This window comes from Otolemur garnettii, unplaced genomic scaffold, assembly GCF_000181295.1.
Source record: "Otolemur garnettii isolate 467f Iridium unplaced genomic scaffold, OtoGar3 scaffold00018, whole genome shotgun sequence".
NCBI classification, from domain to species: Eukaryota; Metazoa; Chordata; class Mammalia; order Primates; family Galagidae; genus Otolemur; species Otolemur garnettii.
The window spans coordinates 12,161,055-12,180,386 of NW_003852413.1; the positions used below are offsets into that span (position 1 = coordinate 12,161,055).

The 19,332-nt window shown below is 39.7% G+C and overlaps 1 protein-coding gene across 1 annotated transcript in view; it reads right to left on the reverse strand.

The window, feature by feature from the left end:
- The window catches only part of LOC100963714 (ATP-binding cassette sub-family A member 9-like), a 32,837-nt gene extending 16,333 nt beyond the window's left edge, over positions 1–16,504 (reverse strand). Inside the window, exons 1-8 of the mRNA XM_023511271.1 lie at positions 16,324–16,504; positions 8,518–8,626; positions 6,838–7,045; positions 6,142–6,306; positions 5,443–5,546; positions 3,657–3,883; positions 487–628; positions 88–273 (exon numbers count right to left, since the gene is read on the reverse strand). Of these exons, the coding sequence (XP_023367039.1) occupies positions 88–273; positions 487–628; positions 3,657–3,883; positions 5,443–5,546; positions 6,142–6,306; positions 6,838–7,045; positions 8,518–8,613 (1,128 nt within the window). The 5' untranslated portion in view covers positions 8,614–8,626; positions 16,324–16,504. The remainder of the gene's footprint in view (positions 1–87; positions 274–486; positions 629–3,656; positions 3,884–5,442; positions 5,547–6,141; positions 6,307–6,837; positions 7,046–8,517; positions 8,627–16,323) is intronic.
- Positions 16,505–19,332: the final 2,828 nt, after the last annotated feature.

A 19,332-nucleotide genomic window follows, 5' to 3' on the forward strand; every position in this document is an offset into this window, starting at 1 on the left:
AGTAGGAGGAAATTTCAGTGCTTAGAACATGTTGCATGAATTATTTGAATTTTTTGTAGAACATAGAATAGTTACCGCACCTCTTACCTGGGCCATTCCCACAGTGAAGGCAAAGGGGCTCAGAAGACACAAGGTCCATTCCCAAAACGCAGGAAGAAGTGAGTACAAGGCTGTGAATCCCAGGGATCCCCAAAAGACAATAAGGAGAAAGACAACCAAGCCAGTGAGGGAAGGTTTCTTTATCAGCACGCTCATCAGGAAAGCTAAAGTTATCTGAGAGGAGAGAAAAATGTCAGCTGGTCTGTAGTTCACTGAGAACCGTCAGTGACACACAAAAGGAATTTTATTTTATAAAAGCACATTGCATCAATTTTCCACCCCTCCATACTGTCTCATGCAAAGATTACAAAGAGAACAGGTGACAAATGAGTGGCGGGAAGGGGAGGTGATGAGAATGAGAGAGAGGGATTAAAATCATCAACTTACCAAAGACAGGCCATAGAGGAGAAAGAGGAGGAAGACCACCGCAAAACCAGTTAGGACGACAACTTGTGCAGACTTCACAATGACAGCCATTACTGTGGCCATGATAAGAATGAAGCCGGCGTACATCAAACCCCAGGAAAGCCTGGCAGGGAAGCGAAGCGTCAGTTCAGAGGCCGTTACCTCGTCACTCCTTCCTTCATCCTTGCTGAGTAAACCCGTACTGAGCAAACTTTTGCTACATCTGTGACTCTCACCACGGATCGGGGTACATGGGGTGCAATAACTAGCAAACCTGAAAACTTCCCTGCCCTGAAACTCATAGTCTATAGGGCGAGGTAGGTAACAAACAAGAAAACAGGTAAAATGGATACTAATTGCAAATTAAGAAAAGCTGGGTGGGACAATGAGCACAGCTGGGAGACGTCTCCAGGGAGCACTGTTCTAGGAAGACGTCCATGATGACTTCTCAGTGCTGGACAAGTTCTTTTAGTAATTGTGTAAGCAGCTTGCTCAAAAAATAGATTATGACGCCAGTGTGAGCAGAGCTTTTTCCCAAATGTTGAGCTATTTTAGGCTTTGCAGCCCGCACCATTTCCATTGCAATCAATTTTGTCTCTGTAGCCCAAAAGCAGAGTAAGTAACATTTAAATGACGGGCTGTGAGCCCATAAACATGTGTTGGTAGACAAGAAGAGTTGAATTTTACATAAATTTTCAGGTGCCACATGATAGTATTGATCTTTGGATTTTTGCAAACATTTAAAAATGTAAAAGCCATTCCTAATGTGCAAATTATACAAAAATGTTTCAGTTTGCCAACTGCGGCTATAGATGATTAGGTATGGTACAGAAATACACACAGACACAGGGCATGGACAGACACAGATATATATGTAGATATATACAGAGAAATGAAGATACGTAGATGTGTCCTTCATCAGTACCAATGCCAAAAAAACAGGAAGAAAGTTCTTTTACAAGAAAAACGCTTTCCAGGCACATAGATCTCACTCACATTCTCTCCATTGCAGTCCAATTCATAATTACTAAGACATGGAAGAAGCCCAAGTGCCCATCGACCTACGAATGGATCAATAAATTGTGATATATGTACGCCATGGAATATTATGCAGCCTTAAAGAAAGATGAAGACTTTACCTCCTTCATGTTTACATGGATGGAGCTGGAACATATTCTTCTTAGCAAAGTATCTCAAGAATGGAAGAAAAAGTATCCAATGTACTCAGTCTTACTATGAAACAATTATAGCTCAAAAAGAAGGGAAAAGGGGAGAGGGAGGAGTGGGGAGTAGGGAGGATGGGAGGAGGGAGAGTAATTGGTGGGACCACACCTACGGTGCATCTTACAAGGGTACATGTGAAATTTACTAGGTGTAGAATACAAATGTCTTAACACAATAACTAAGAAAATGCCATGAAGTCTATGTTAACCAGTTTGATGAAAACAGTTCAAATTGTATATAAGACCAGCACATTGTACCCCATGATTGCATTAATGTACACAGCTATGATTTAATAATTAAAAAAAAAAAACTATGTAATCCTGAGAGGTAGTTACTGAATCTCTTTAAACTTTAGCTTTCTCTCCTGAAAAATAAGAGCATTAAATAAAATTACATATCTTGTGGGTTAAAGATGGCAACTGGTTTATACAGGGTCCCCAGTGAACAGCTAGCTTCTTCTTTACTTAAGAACATGGCGTCATATTCTTGCTTTTAATATCATTAACTGTAATAATTCATTTCACAATAAACTTTTGTTCGTCTGAAATTGCTCTATATGAATGCTATTAAGCCATCCTTTAATTTCATTTAAATGGATGAAATTTACAAATAAAATTTACAAATAAAATGCTATAGCCTTTTCTTACAGGAGAAAAAAAAATCTCTGATTTTTAATCCTTCTTAATGGAATTATTTTTATGATCATATTGGTTGTTTTCCTCTGACTCCTTAGGGAATTTTAACATTTTTTAAACATAGTGATCAAATCTTCATCAGTATTGAGTTACACGATCTTATTACAAAAAGGAAACCAGAAAAAAATTCTCATTCTAAACTAAACTATTAATCCATCTTCTCCATTTCTACATGCAGGGTATTGGACACTTCTGTAGAAAAATAAATAAATCTGGTGTAGATCAGCAACATTAAAAATGTGTCGTCTTCCTACTCAACAGCGTCTACCATTCTCTTCAAGGCTGCACAGCATCCACCAAGGACTCTCCTGTATGTTCCACGATCTTGTTTAACACTGAGAATAATATCACACAGTGTAAAGGACAAGTTCAAGATTCAAACTATTGGTTTCTGACTCCAGAACTCACACTTTTACCACGATCTGTCTCTAATACATTTCTTGGCTAAACTCATTTAAAAATTGTGCCATGACTGATGATTGAAACCTTGTTTTCTTACTTGCGTTAGAAAACACAAGGCCACAACACTTCCAAAATTTTATCACTTGACATCTAATACTAAGTGTTTACTCTTAAGCACCAAGTAAAGCACTTTAAATATTCCTCTTTCTTTTAAGCCTTACAAGCCATGAGATATTATTACCAATCTTCTCTTGAAAAGAAAGCTAAGGTTTAAAGAGTTTGGCTCATTTTCCTATCTACATCTCAGCTACAAAATGCTGAGCTGGAGATGACTCGTGGCTTCCTGACTCCCTGGCCTGGATTCTCATCACTCTGCTACGCTGCCTCCACTAAGGACGTCTCAGTGTATAAAGAGCATAACAGGTGCCATTTCTGGGTGTAATGACTCATTCAACATTGAGTCAAAATCAGCCACCACTTCTAATATAAGTCATCAGTGAAAACATACATTCTATTGAACACTGGATACTTGAACTTTCTGTAATTTGAGCTCACCCATACGTGGTAACTAGCAACTGAGAGCCATCAGCTGTATTGTTAGTGCCCTGAGGGGTGGAAGACGTCTGCAGGACAGGCTTTAAATCCAAGAGGTATGAAAAGAGTTGTTTAGTAATTACTAAGCCTATATGTGCATCTAGTCCATATAATTTATAATGAACTGCTTTATGAAAGAAGAAAGTTTAAATACGGTAGTTTATAGGCCTGAGAGTCCCAGCAGCTGAGGTAGTCTGTTGATTCATGCTACATGAGGGATTGTAGTCATGCAATTACCAGAATGCCGACTCTCGAAGTCCCATCACTGTCATCAGTGACTTAATGTATTGTCTTTCTTGTGCGACACTGACTGAGGCATAGTATATAAATGCAGAAAAAGACATAACACAAAAGAAGATCAAAAAATCAGTTGCAACTCCTCCTTGGGCAATAAAAGGAAATATCTTCATATTTATGCCAGTAACCGACATCAGCTGTTCCATCACTGAATGATTTGTTGTAACCTAGAGAAAAATATCAATGAACAAACTGTTATCAATGATCTAATTATAATATCAGGAATCATGTACATTACACACACACACACACGAAGTTTGGACAGTTAAGTTCATGAACTCTTCTTAGAAAAAGTGCTACATACCTCATTACTGAATCCCACTATGGTCGAAGTACGCCCCTTGAGAAGCTCTGAACCAATGCCAGCACCTACTCCACCATTCAGAAGAATTTTGGAACTCTCTGAATGGCCATCAGAGCTGCCATCAGGTCTCACAATTAGATTAATGAACTTGACACCATCTACTTATATTGGCAACACTGTACTAACAAATCAGTAAGGTTTATAGCCTTGGTATATCACAACTATGTTTGTGTCAACGTGTGGCAATGTCTTGCTGAGTGGCGTTCATTACCGCTGTCTTGTGTTTTTGTGTGCTGTACGGTAATTCTCACAGTTATTTCAGAAAAATAGTTCCAAAGCTGCTTTGAAGGGTGGACTGGGCGCTGGCATCAGGGCACAGCTTCCCAAGGGGAGAACTTTGAAGGTGACCAAAGTGATACTCAGCAGTGAGGCGTGTAGCACTCTATCTAGGGTGAGTTCATGAGCCTAATTGTCAGATCCATGTATACAGCCTCGCGTAGTGGCTGAAATGCTCCTGATTTTGTCTTGACTTCTTAGAATGTCCCTATTTGCCATCTTTACTGGACAAAATGCTATTAGGTTTTAAAACCAGCTGGAATGGCAGATCAGCTAGCAAGTCTTCCCTGAGATTTCTCATCGGAGAATCTCCTACTTCATTATTCGCCTGCTACACCACTTAAAATTCTATAGTAGAGCCAAGCGGAGGGGCAAGTGCCCCCCAGCTATTCTGGAAGATGATCCAGAATGATCTCTTTAACCCAGGAGTCTGGGCTGCAGGGAGCTATGATCATGCCACTGCAACCAGTGGGGGTGACAAGTAAGAGCCTGTCTCTTAAAAAAAATAAAAAAATTAAAAATTCTATGATAGAACCTAAAATCGTATTATGACATCAGATCCATATTCCTATCTCCCCCATTACCAGTATCCCTGGACAAAAATGCCTGCATTCTACTTATTTGCTGAACCCCAGTACTTAGCACAGTGGTTGGAATATAGAAGTCATTCAACATAGTATGTCTCATTCATGAAGTGAATCAATTATAGAATAGGAAAATCCATCATATTGCTGATGTCAGGAAGGGGTGAGAATGATTGCATTCCTCATTTTGTTATGAACAGTTCACACCAGAGCTAGTTGTCAAACAAAGTGTGGCACCCTCCCTCCCTGTCTCTGGCTTCTGTCCTCTGGCCATGTGATGCTTTGTCCCTTCCCTGTCCTCCATGAGTGAAGGCTTCCTGAGGCCCTTGCAGAGGCCAGTGTCATACTTCTCGACGGCCTTCAGGACTGGGAACCAAATAAATTTCTTTTCTTTATAAATCACCCAGCCCCAGGTATTCCTTTATAGCAACACAGACAGATCAATGCAGTCACCATCTACCAAACTTTAACGTGTGATGCAATTAGGTTTCTTAATACTCACTTCTATAATAGCAGCGTTAATGGCAGCTTGAAAAGCTACAAAACCTCTTTCCCAGAACGATAGAGATTCACACATGATATCTTCATTTATTATGTCACAATGAGCTTCAGAAAAAGAACACACCCATTATTATGAGATGGGACAATCTTGGTGATAGAAAAAATCAAAATTCCAAGGGTTCCAAAATGCACTCAAAGTCCATGATAACACAGCAGATGGTAAGTCTTCACTTTTGAAGTTTATAGAACACACACCCCAAGGCAATTCACCAGAATGGCTTTATTAGTGTTCTGAAGACCAGTTTTCCATGATTTTTCACTCAATATTAAAATTCCTTTCATTATCAAGCAGGTTTCTGTTTGAGCTTTGCTCTTCTGTTGCTTGTGTCAAGAAAGCACTACATTTTTCTTAGATGTTTGGAAATCATTGAGGAAAAGCCCTTTTGAGGTTTTATTTGGCAGCAACATAAAAATAATAGTAAATATAATTTCTTAATAAAACAACACAGTTAAGAATGTGAGTTTTATTTAATAAGGATGAATCTATTTTACGTTCAGCGATTTAAAGCATATGGTCTGTACTTTTGTGCCGTTATCAGTCATTTCACTTTAGCTCTCACATGGGTCTCCTTGTGGTGACTGATATAACATATATAATATAACTGATATAACATAATGCATTTTCTACTAGGAAAGCTACCTGAATGGTCTCTGTGTTCATTAATCTCGGGCATTCTATATTCCCATTCAAATTTCAGATGATATGAGAAGGAATCAGTAAAGAGGACTTTCACGACATCTTCAGAGGAGTCTACATCCAGGTCATCCATGCCTTTTTCATCAGGCCACCCCGTGATTCTTCTTCCTGCCATGTGAAAAAAGACAGTCATTAGGTAAGATTTCTGTGTGGCTAGGAGACAGAATCCCACACACAATTATGTTGGAGGCGTTTTATATTAAAGTTGGGCCTGGAATATCTCATTTTGCTATGTACTGTAATGAAGATAACCCTTTTAACATAGAATTTTCTAAATAAGACGCTAATGAACAGAGTAAAGAAAGCATCTTGCAAGGGTACCTGCGACATTTACTAAATGTAGAATATAAATGTCTCAACACAGTAACTAAGAAAATGCTGCGAAGGCTATGTTAACCAGTTAGACGAAAATATTTCAAATTGTACATAAAACCAGTACATTGTACCCCATGATTGCATTAATGTACACAGCTATGATTTAATAAAAATAAAAAACTCCTTGAAATTGGAAAGGAACACACATGAATGTTGTCAATAACCTCTAGACACTGGAATATCTAACAAATTCATCAAGGATATTGCAAAATGAATTTGTCTTTTGCAAACAAGGGAATTATAACAAACAGGCAGAGAACCGACCTTTCATGAATGGGGCTAAAGCCACTTTGTCCATTATCTCTTTGGTGGTGTTGGATTCAGGTGCGAATGCAATAACATAATCAGAATCATTAAAATGGTCGACACGTCCCAGATACGCTGCAGGAATGTCATGATAGTCATAAACCTGATGTAAGTTCCAGGATCTCAGGTATACAAACAGGACCGCCAGAAACGAGAAAAGCCATTCCTGCAGAGCAGTGAGAGAAAAAGAAAGCAAAGTGATAGAAGTTCGGCCCCAGAGGACTAGTTCACAAAGGATTTAAGACAGTTATACAGACTGTATGCCATTTTTCCAGTCTTTCGGTTTTTAAATGTCTTTAATCTTCACATTTTGAAATATTTCACATTGTCTACCCAGACAGAGCTGTGTACATCAATTCCAACTATAATCAAGAACTTAAGTTTCCTCTACTTTTATGTAAGGGTAGGAATATGAATGGTCCAATAGTTTACACTCCTGCTGAGACCTCAATGACAACCATAATTAAATGGTAGGTGGCATGGAGTTGGCAAGTCGTACCTTTAGCTTCAGTTTTCTGCAATGTGGAAGAAGATAGTCCCAAAAGTTTGCCCACAAAAAGAATTTTAAAAGTCTTTGTCATTGTAACCACGTTCTGGAATTGGAAATGAGCAGAATGCATTGGAAGCCTAGTGGTAAGATCCCATTTTATTATTTAGTTATAATTCTAGACACAAATCTTTTTAAAGGAGTTGTTAGGAATAGTCTTCCTATCGTCATCTTTTAGGCATATGTGTTGCTCTCTGTCTGTATGTATCTAGATAAGAAAATAGATATAATGTTTACATGAAAAAGAGTTCAGAGGTTGGAAACAAAACATATATATATGGTAAGCTTCCAACTTTTATATTATTTATGTAATCCTTGCCCCACGCAGAAATATTTATATAATTTATTTACTTATAATCCAAGCATTTAATATATATTTCTTGAATAAACACACACACACAAATCATAAGATATGATAACACACCAGCCCTTGAACTCTGAGCATTGTATGTGTGACTTTAACTTATTTATTATATTTTTCTGAATTTACTGAATTTTCTACACAAACAGCATTGAATCATTCTTATGTTCAGAAGAAACTAAGTACTATTATAATAAAATTAAAAGTTCAAAATGCCCATTTATTTTCCTGTTTGCTTATATGCCCATTATTTCCTACAAATGGACATTATCTGTATCCATAGCGCAACTGGGGAGGAATAGAACAACCTGTCTTGTGATGCTTTCTAAATACTCGATCACTCTCTGAATTCACTCTGGATTAAAGTCTGCCTCTTCAGCTGTTCAGCCCTGACCTCCTACACCTACCCCTTCATGAGATTCAAACGAGCTCAGATGATAAATATTTCATCTTTGCAGTATACAGATGTAGCTTTCTTTTCCAGGAGTTCCTTAATATGAATTCTTTGAAAAAAATTCCTCCACAAGAACATATCATAATGATGTGTTTTTTATTTTATTTGAAAAATAAGGTGTATTTGGAAAAATAGTAGAACCCAGTATTGGGGAAAAACATCTAGCCTGCTAATAAGACGATATATACATGAAATGTTAAATAATGGAGAGAGAGTTGCCTGAGGAAATACTTTTTCACCCTCTAGATGTGAGAACACATAGACCCTGAAACGTACCAAGAAGGTCGCTCCTCTCGTCCTCCACTTCTTAAGACAATTCTTGCAGAGAAGAGCCCAGGTTTGCTGAACCACACTCATGTGTCTCCTGCACATTTTGACCTGTTTCCTTTAATAAGAGAAGAGAAAGGAAGGAAATGGGAAGGTCTAAAGTAGAAAACATTGTAAAATCAAACCAAAAGAAACAGTATAACAGCTGTTTCCAATTACATGTCTAGAGAAGAAAGAAGCCAAAAGGTTAAAACAAAACATAGGAACAGATGCTCGGTACTGAAATAAATAACAACTATAACAATTATAAACTATGATTTTTCTCTCACTAGACTGGCAAAAATCAGAAGAGTGAATAGTGTCAAAGGCTGTTGTCCCCCCACACTTGGCACTGTTAAGCAGTCTAATGGGAAAGCAGCTTTGTGCACTGATGGTGAGGGTATAGTTTGGGTTTGATTTTACAATGTTTTCTACTTCAGTCATTTTGGGGACTCTTTACTAATTCATTACTACCTAGCAACACTCGACCATCAATCACTCCTGCTCCTGAGCATGTACCCCAAGGAAATGTTCACGGAGCTTCTAAAGTGGACCTGTGCAAGGATGAACTTCAGGGGTCCTCAAACTTTTTAAACAGGGGGCCAGTTCACTGTCCCTCAGACCATTGGAGGGCCGGACTGCAGGTCCCGGGACAAGTCGGCTGCTAAGCAGGACAGGCAGCAGCGGCAAAAACACCCAGTGGGCCGGATAAATGTCCTAGGCGGGCTGCATGTGTCCCGTGGGCCATAGTTAGAGGATGCCTGAATTATAGATCATTGTGGCAGGTGTCACAAAACAATTTCTGATAGATATAGTCCCAAGAGTACTCTGCAGGATGCAGAAGCAATGAATTGAAATCTACCCATCCATAGGAAGAGATCTTAAAAACATAGTTCCAGTTCAAAAAGAAAAAAAGAAGGAAAAAGGAAAAGCTGAGAATCGTATCACAATATTATTTATATTAATTCACACTACATTCAATCCATGTTTTTCAAAAATATCCAGGAACTAAAGGGTCACCATCAGATATGATGAAACTGTTATGTTTGGCAGTAGGAAACAGGAATGGAGGCCGGGTGTGAAGAGGGAATTTGAAATAAAATAAATAACCAAAATAAGACAGGAGCTTTCTTTAAACCAAATATTTTGTGTGCCATGAACTCAAGACTGTAATTAACCTAACCTTTTATTGACCTTTTATAACTGAAGTTCCAAAGTGTTCCAACACAATCATAAAAGAGGGGAAAATCCCAACTAATAAATACAAAAGCAACAAAACTCAAAGGCAAGTAGGAAGAAAACATCTTGGGAATTTCAGAGAATTTCATATTGTTCAGTCTGACTGGAACCAAGAGATTGGAGTAGTTTGAATAGAGGATAATGAGGAAAAAATACTACCTAACATTTGATGATGACTTTCTAATGATCAGGATAACCTAAAGGGTTTATATGAATTTGTTTAACACTCATAATAAACCTCTGACATAGATCTTATTGTTCTCCCCACTTTACAGATGAGGAAAATGAGGCAGAGAGAGGCAAAGTGACTCGCCAAACAGAGCTAATGGTGGCAGAAGCAGGGCTGTAACTCTGGAGACCTCGTTCTTAACCAACGTGCCATGCTGGTGCAGAAAGTTAGCTACGGAATGTGCAGGACGATTCTCCGTTTGGGGCAAGGGCAGAGATTCCACGAGCATCTCTTTGCAGGCAGTGAGAAGCTCTAGGAGGAATCACCTCGGGCTGTTTATTCACAGGCATCAGTGTGCGCTGTCATTATCAGGAGCCCTGTGATGCTGGAACTTAAGAAAAGATAGATGCCACTCGAGAGGAAGGGAAAAATACAGAATTATTAGAAAGAAAACTTCATTGTGATAATCAGGAGAAACATTTTTAAATTTTGCATCTAATGCCTAAAAAAAAAAAAATACAAGAAAGAAAAATGAAAAGCAAATAATGACTTAAAATTCCCATTGAAGTTAGCAGAAATATAAGTTAGTATAATATAAAATCTTCCAACAGAGAGAAATTTTGTAAGCCTCCCAAATTTTCAAAGATTAAAACATACTTGAAAACAATGAGAAATGAAAATACATGTAATAGTCAAGAAAAAAAATCCAAAGTAAAGTAGTTGGTAAAGAGACATCCATAAAAGATAAGAGATGATTGCAAGAGAAATACATTGGGGAAAATATACTGAAGCAAATGGGTTGTAAAAAGTACCATGAAAATTAATCTTTCAGAATGGTAAGGAGACATAGTGTGTGTTTCCATAAAAAGCTATAGAAGTGTCAAAAACAAGGACCAAAAGGGATATATTTGAAATTAAATGATAAAATAAAAAGTCTATACAAGTTTCAAAAACAAGGGATATATTTGAAATTAAATGATAAAATAAAAAGTCTCTATGAATCGAGTTGGGAGACGTGGTATTCAGAAGGAAGAAAGCAAGTAACAAAAGAACGAAAATCAGCTTCAAAATGGAAGTGGAAAAAAATGTGATTTGCTCAATTTCCTCTATACAAACTTATTGAAATGGACAAAAATTAAAAGGAAGAAATATCCATTTGTAATAAAATTAGAAAATGTCTTGATCCTGAACCACAGACCCCCTTCCCCCCAATACACACACACATACACAAGTGTCAGCCAATTTTTTTAAATTTTCCCTCAAATTAAGGAAAATACTCATGGGAGTTTTTCAATTCTACCGATCAAAATGTGCATGTTAATGTAAAATTATTTGGAAAGCACGGGAACGCTAATACAACAGCCCTAAACACACAATCACGTGCGGTGACAGAGGCCAAGACAGAGCCCTGGGGTCTGACCCACATGGTGGGATGTCAGACAGGGGTGGGTGGGGGAGAGTGGGCATGGGGGCAAGATCTCTGGGACATAGAATAAGAGAAACACCTTGATATCAATGGTAACACAACACTAGCCCAAACAAGATTAAATATGTATCTTTATGGCACTAGCAAAGATTAATAGATGCAAGGCACTCCTGGTAAACTGAATTACCAGGAGAAACAAGCCCATGATAGCTGGAAGGAGAGCCACCACCCTCACCTTGTTTCCATATCTGGGGGGTGAGCCCCCCATCTAAGTACCGGCAGACAGAGAAGGTGAGTCCACCATACAGAGTATGTGTGGGTATGAGAAGAAAAAAATAAACCTTAGATAATATGGGCTGGATAGAAACAGCGAAATCTAAAAGAGTACAAAGAAAAAGTATAACAATACAATTGGATTCTCCAAAAACAGCACCAGTGAAAGAGGGCCTGAAAAATAGAGAGAAGCCCTGAAGTCCTGTGCATTCTCATGCTGCCCGGATGCTGAGGCCCTGCCAGAGTCAAGCCCAAAGGTGACATAAAACGGTAACCCAGCTCCCTGCCAGCTCAGACACTGATAATATCAAAGAGCAATGGGCAGCAGTTCCCACTCTGGCCTGAGAGAACCTGGGGGTTACTACTCCATCCTACCAACAAGTAAAAGCCTGAACACGTTGAAAAATCAGTAGCTCTTCTTAGATCCCTAAGAGGGGTGCGATCGCAGGGCAAATCACTGACCCAAAACTAGAGAGACAGACGGGCAGATACAGAGAACACAACTGACTGGAGCAGAAACCCTGAGGAGAAACCTTGGCGGTACCCTGTGCTGGGGCAGGGGAACCTGAACTGTGACTGACGTCTTGCTGGAGATTCACTGTGGACAAGCCCAGGAGATAAAATGCCAGGGGGACCCAGTCATAATGCACACATTTGTGAATCATACTTCTAAAGGCACTACAGTCCACTCTAGACCTCCTCGCCCAGGGGAGTGGGCTAGAGTTGAGTATTTTCCTTCCCCAAGGTCAGTTAAGCTCTGATAACACCCTAGAAAGTTAGGTTCTGGAAACAGAAGCACATGTCACCGTCCAGAGTTACAGGCTCACCACAAGACAGAGACAGACTCGGAAGACCATAGACGGGCTTCCCTCTCCTCACATCTTACCACCACATCACTAAAGGCCCATTTACAGTAGTTTCTTTTACCTAGTACATGATGTCCAGCAATCAAAAAAAAATTACAAGATGTGCTAAAGGTGACACCCCCCCCAAAAAAATGAAAAATACTGTTTAAAAGGAAAAAGCATAAAAACTAGACTTGGATATGGCAGAGATGTAGAAATTATCAGACTGAGAATTTGAAACAACTGTGATTAAAATGCTAAGAACTTTAATGGATCAACTGGACAATATATAAAACAGAAAATAATCACACTATTTCTCTATTAAACATTGATGCCAAATGTGTGGGTTTTCCCCATGAAGCAACCTCCAAATCTCTGTGGACACCAACTGGGCAACCTATGATTCAATTGAATTCAGACCCTGTACATGGAGTTATACAGATGCCACAGGTTAAGGGCTCAGTGATGTAAGACTGACCCCACCCAGGGTTAAGATGTCTATCACAAATCTGAGTCTCCTGTACTTCTGACAGACTGGCTATGGATTAGAGGTTTCCACAGTCTTCTCCTTTGATAATTTGCTAGAATGACTCACAAAGCTCAGGAAAACAGTCCACTACTTCTTCTTCTTTTTTTTTTTTTATTAAATCAGAGCTGTGTACATTAATGCATTCATGGGGTACAATGTGCTGGTTTTATATACAGTTTGAAATGTTTTCATCAAACTGGTTAACATAGACTTCATGGCATTTTCTTAGAGGAAAATCTTTCTTAAGATTACCAGTTTATTGTTATATAAAAGATAGAACTTGGGAATGGCCAAATAGAAAAGAAGCACAAGGCAAGGTATGTAGGAAGGGACACGAAGTTTCCATGACCCCTCCAGGTGCACCACCTCCCCAGCACCTGATGTCTTACCCAAACTAGAAGTCATCCAGACCTCTTCAGGGAGGGTTCATTAAGTAGCCATGATTAATAAAATCATTGGCCATGGTAATGAACTCAAACCCCACCTTCTGTCCCTGGAGGTCTAGGGATGGGGCTAAAAGTTTCAACCTTCTAATCATGTGCTTGGTTCCTCTGGCAACTGGCCCCGTCCTGAAGCCATCCAGGGGCTTTCAGCCACCAGTCATCTCACTGACATACAAAGAGACACTCTTATCATTCTGGAGATTCCCAGTTTCAGAAAATCTATGTCAGGAAGCAGAAACTGAATATTATACTCAAATATTAATACTACAATAAGAGATGCTCCAATATTCCTATCACTCAGCAAGTTAACTAGGGTTTTAGAAGCTCCTTGCCAAGAACTGGAGGCAGAGACTAAATATATATTTCTTGTAATGTCACAGCACGGAAGAGCAAATGGCAAGGTAAGCAGACAGATGAAATGCCAGAGATTATAGTGTTGTTACACCATAATAAAAATGAAGAATGACTCTGATGAGCTTACTAGTAGACCATACATGGCACAGGAAAGAATCCAAAACTGAAAAATTAACAACAACAACCACAACAAAACCCAGGTGACTGATAAGGCCTGGCTTTCCCAGGCAGTGGTGTCCTCCTTTAGTGACATACTGAAAAGAGATGGAGATGACAGGGTGGCTATGTTCTCTGCAGTGGTTTTAGTGATGAGGTTGCTCCTGGTTCCAAGGTTCATGGTTCAGTCACTGGACAGAATCAAGCCATGAAGATGCCGACCCCTTCTGGTACTCAGGGGGCAGCTCAAATGGGAAGGTGACTTACTCAAGGCAGCCCTGGGAGTGCTGCCGGAGATGGAGCCTAACCACACTTTATTGCAAGGGATGCTGTACTGCTATTTATTTATTTCCTGAAAGGCAAGGAATAGTTTAAGAGAAAGAGGATGGGAAGAATAATGATCCCGTTCTAATTGTCCAGCTTGTGAATGTTACATTCATGACAAAAGGGAATTGAAGTAGTGGAATTAAGGTTGTTAAATCAGTCGACTTTGAAGCAGCAACATTATACTTGATTATCTGGGTGAACCCAAGGGAATCATGGAGGTTCTAAAAAGTGAAACCGGGAGGCAGGTAAGGAGATCAAACTGAGGAAATATAAAGACTGGATCTGCTGTTGCTGGCTTTGCAGATGGAGGGAGAGAGCCATGAACCAAAGAATGCAGGCAGCCTTGAGTAGCTGCAAGTGTGGAGAGAACAGATCCTCCCGTACAGCCGCCAGGAAGGAAGCCAGCCCTGCCAACACCTTTCTGGTAGCCCCGTGAGACCCACACCACTCTCCTCACCTCCAGAACTGTACCCTGATAAATCTGCTTTGTTATAAGCCATTAGGTTTGTGGCCACTTGCTACAGTAGCAATGGAAAGTTAATATGGGGGGGGGGGGGGGGTGAGGGGAGGAGTCTGAGATTCTAATGACTGAAGCCAAGACAGAAAGAAATTCTAAAGCAGGTCTAGGACAAGGGCTAGAGGACAGAAAAAGTTGCTGGAGGTTCCTTCTATGATGTGTCCCATCCAAGGAACAAACAAAGGCATGAACTTATGTTTAAAAATTAGCCAAAGATGGCCCGGCACCTGTGGCACCAGCCACATACACTGGAGCTGGTGGGTTCAAATACAGCCTGGGCCTGCCAAACAACAATGACAACTACAACAACAACAACAACAAAATAAAACAGCTGGATGTTGTGGCGGGCGCCTGTAGTCCCAGCTACTTGGGAGGCTGAGGCAAGAGAATCGCTTAAGCCCAAGAGTTGGCGGTTGCTATGAGCTGTGATGCCACAGTACTCTATGGAGGGTAACAAAGTGAGACTCCATCTCAAATAAATAAATAATAAAATAAAATAATAATTGGCCAAAAATGAAGAAAGAGATTCAGCTGCAATGCAGGTGAGCTCCTGATCATGAGGCCAGAAGAGCAGGTATAGCCTGGAAACCTTGGTTCAAACCAAACTACAATTGTCAACTAGGAAATCAGGACTGGGGTAAACCTCAGTATCTAAAAGGTTAAACATGGTGCCCACATGACTGCTCTTCTTTCTGTCCATGAATTAAGGTGTGTGCTGGAATGTATTGGTGAATAAAAATTCATGTAATTGAATTATCATAAATCTGCTTACTTCTGGCTCTCAAGACTAATTTTTTCCCACTGCATATCTTGCTGTAAATATCAGGAAAAAAAATACTGTTCACTGTAATAGCACAAAACATTGAGTTAGCTTTTCACTGAATGGGAAATTGTGTAATTTAGAAATAGTAAGTTGATTATAAAAATCCAGCCATGTCCCTGTTAGATAGAATTCCTTTGATTAAGAGAATAAATGCAGTACGCAACAAGTTAGATCAAAATCCTTATATAATTAATATCATAATCAAGGTCAATAAAAATATGTCCCAAAGTTCTCTCAATGACAATATTATCAAGTCAGTTAAAAACACCTCAAGACTCAGAAAATTGTGTATCTTTCAATGCTTGTAATTCCTCTGTCAGTAAAATTGAAAAGGAACAAAAAAGAGTAAGTAATTCAAGTAACTTTGCAAACAGTTCATATTTGTAAAGAAGCTACATGAAGTCACATTCCTTTCAATTTACCCAGCAGCCTGCTGGATAACACAGGCTATTTGTCCACACATGCTTTAGTCATGGTGCAAAAATGGAAATTCTTGGCTCTCCAACTAATTAGTTATACAAAATAAAATAGGCCTGCTTTAAAAAAAATCAAAACAATTCTCAAATAACGTACTGCCCTTAGTGGTTTCCACGCAAATGTTTGGCATTTCTATTTCTAGGGTCAGATTATGTATTTCTAGAGGCAAAATAGCCATGATTGCAGAGGTTCACTTACTCTCAGAGAAGCTGGAGGTAAAATCTAGAAGCACAGTTCATCCACGGGTCTCTGTGAGTCCTGGAGAAGCATCCACATTCCTTCTGGGTCACCACTACATCATGCTTTTAATTTCGTGTTCATTGTGAATAGTTCTGTTTTCAACTGGTTTCTGACCAGGATATGGTCTCCCTTCAGTGAGGCTGCCAGAAGCTCTTGTGCTTACATAGCGACTCCTCTGTTGATTTCCATTTCTTTGTGTCCTGCCAGTTTCTCCGCGGGGAGTTTGTAGCTGCAGATGGTTGGCTGGACATTTCAAAACACTGGCAACCATCAAACCAGGAAGGATCTAGTCTTTCTCAGCTGGCTTTTTCATATAAGGCCGGGATGGGAGAGTTGACCCCAACACAATCTTTTAAACAAGATAAGTAAAAAGCTGGTTCAGAGAAGGGCACAGCAAAGTAGAAAAGAAAATATATATATATATATTTAATGACAAAATACAAACACACAAATTAGGTTCTTCAAACCTGAACCTACAAATTAGGCCTTGAAGCAATGCAATTTTTTATTGTTGTTGTTGCAGTTTTGGGCCAGGGCAGAGTTTGAACCCACCACCTCTGGTATATGGGGCTGGGGCCCTGCTCTTTTGAGCCATGTAATTTTTTCACGGAAACAAAGTAAACTCTGCATTTTCATCTGCACTGCTATGTGCGTGCTGATTATAACATCTTTCTTGGAATTGAAAACAAGGGAATCCTTAGAGCAATGTCACATGTAATACCTGCATTCCTACAAGCTTGAAACTATTTTCTCTGCAAATAACCAGGGGTTTTAATGTGTCCTGCTTTGCAGTGTTGTGGAGAAACATTTTTAACAGGTAATGGATACCATTCTACCTTTTCTTGAATACCTCATGTAAGTAGAAGGAAATTTTGTTCCAAAATTGTTATAATTCATGAAGTTTTCTTTGGCTAAAGAGGAAAGGTGAAAAAAAGACCACTATCTTTCTGCCTACAGCAAGTCTGTTAAATTCTTCTGCCCTATAATTACTTCTCAAACACACAACTGAAAGGGAAACAAATAAATGCAAGCAATTCTTGAATCGGATTCTCATCTGTGCCCCATTGGCCGATATAATTGTATGAAATCTTCCTTATCTATTCCCCTATTTCTTCAGTGTTTATTAAATCATATTTACCCTTTACTAATTATATGGAAACCAGAAATCGCTCAGGAAGCAAAGTCTATAGAGTCAGACTAAATTCATGAGACTGTCAAACTCAAAAAAAAAAAAGACTTTGGCTTGCTTCTAGATGTCTAACTATCTCCTGTAGAAAATACAAAATGATCACATTTAAGAATGTTGCCTGGCTCGGTGCCCATAGCTCAGTGCCACATACACCGAGCCTGGCAGATTTGAACCCAGCCTGGACTGCTGCATAAAATGACAACTGCAACCCAAAAAATAGCTGGGCGCTGTGGCAGGTGCCTGTAGTCCCAGCTACGTGGAAGCCTGAGGCAATAGAATCCCTTAAGCCCAAGAGTTTGAGGGTGCTGTGAGCTGGGACGCCACGGCACTCTACCAAGGACGACATAGTGAGATTCTCTCTCTCTCTCAAAAAAAAAAGATGCTGCCAACATTTTGTGCAGAGTGATTATCATTTAGGAAACGTGTTTCCTAGTAACTTGTTTCCTGGAAAACCTTTGTATCTAGATTGGAGAGCGCACGTTCTAGGCTAGCCCCCACTTTGGGTTGTTCCGTCTGCTCTTTCCCTTCAATACGTTGGCCTTGGCCTTGTCTTTCACCCGTAACACACGGTAATGATCTCTGTGCCCCTCTAACAGAGCAAGCTCATGCTCATTAATCTTTTCAACATGTTCTTAATTCACATGCCTTTACTCTTCTAAATAAATTTTAGAATCAGTTTACCAATTAAAATAGAATCCTACGGGACTACAAAAACGAAATGGCACTGATCTTATAGCACGGTATACATAGTGAGCCACCATATATAGCATCACCCATGGGCAAGGCACACTTAAATACTAACACATTTAATCACATAATAATCCCATGCACTATTGTAATCATCCCGATTTTATAGACAAGAAAGGGAGGCCCAGAGAGTTGAAACAACTTGCCCAAATTCACACAGTTGGTGAGTAGCAGAACCTGGGTTAAACCCCAGACCATCTCCAGAGTCTGTGAGCATCAAGGACAAATGCTATGCCATCTCTTTTTCGTCTTTCTTTGTTCAATCATTCTTACTTTAGCTGCACACAATTTACGTCTTCCCTCACCTTTGGCTTCATTTATTTTACAGCAACATTCTTCAGTGCCTTAGAAATTTCATGTGAAGTGTGTTGCATCAGGCTGAAACCTTCCTCTTGGGAGCAGTGCCGGGTATTTGCAGAGTACTGGTCACCCTGGGACCTGCGTGCAGCTCTTCTCATGCTGTGGGCAGAGGCAGGAAAACTTGACCTGTGCAGAGAGAATGAAGCGGCCCAGCTGCCCGATGAAGAGAGACCGGCCGGGGCTGCTGTGTCCAGGGCCTTTCTGCTCTTGCTTTTTGTCGTTCCTCAGGCCCAGCTGCACAGTCTGCATGAGGGTTTTCTCAGACACCCTCCAAAATTTTCTTTGTCTCTTAAAAATATAATAAATTTTATTTGGTCCTGTTTTCTCTTTTTTGCCTTGAAATATCCTTTGTGTGATATATTCTGCCCTCCATTTCATTTGCACTTTCTCAGGTGGAGTTCGACCTCAGGTATCATCTACCTCCAGGGTGTCTCTTAAAACCATCAAATGGCATTTCTCTCAAGGTGCAGGATGTGGGTTCCTAGGATGAGCAATCCATTCCTCCAGCCACCTTATTTTACTGTCTCTTTGAATTAAGCTTCCCTGGTGTTTTCCATTTCTCCATTTCTACACCAATTGTGTATTCTCTGTTCCTTTATTTTTTTTGTTTTTAGGTTCTCTTTTTCCCCACCTCTCATCCACAAAGTTCTGGATTGATATTTTGATCTACT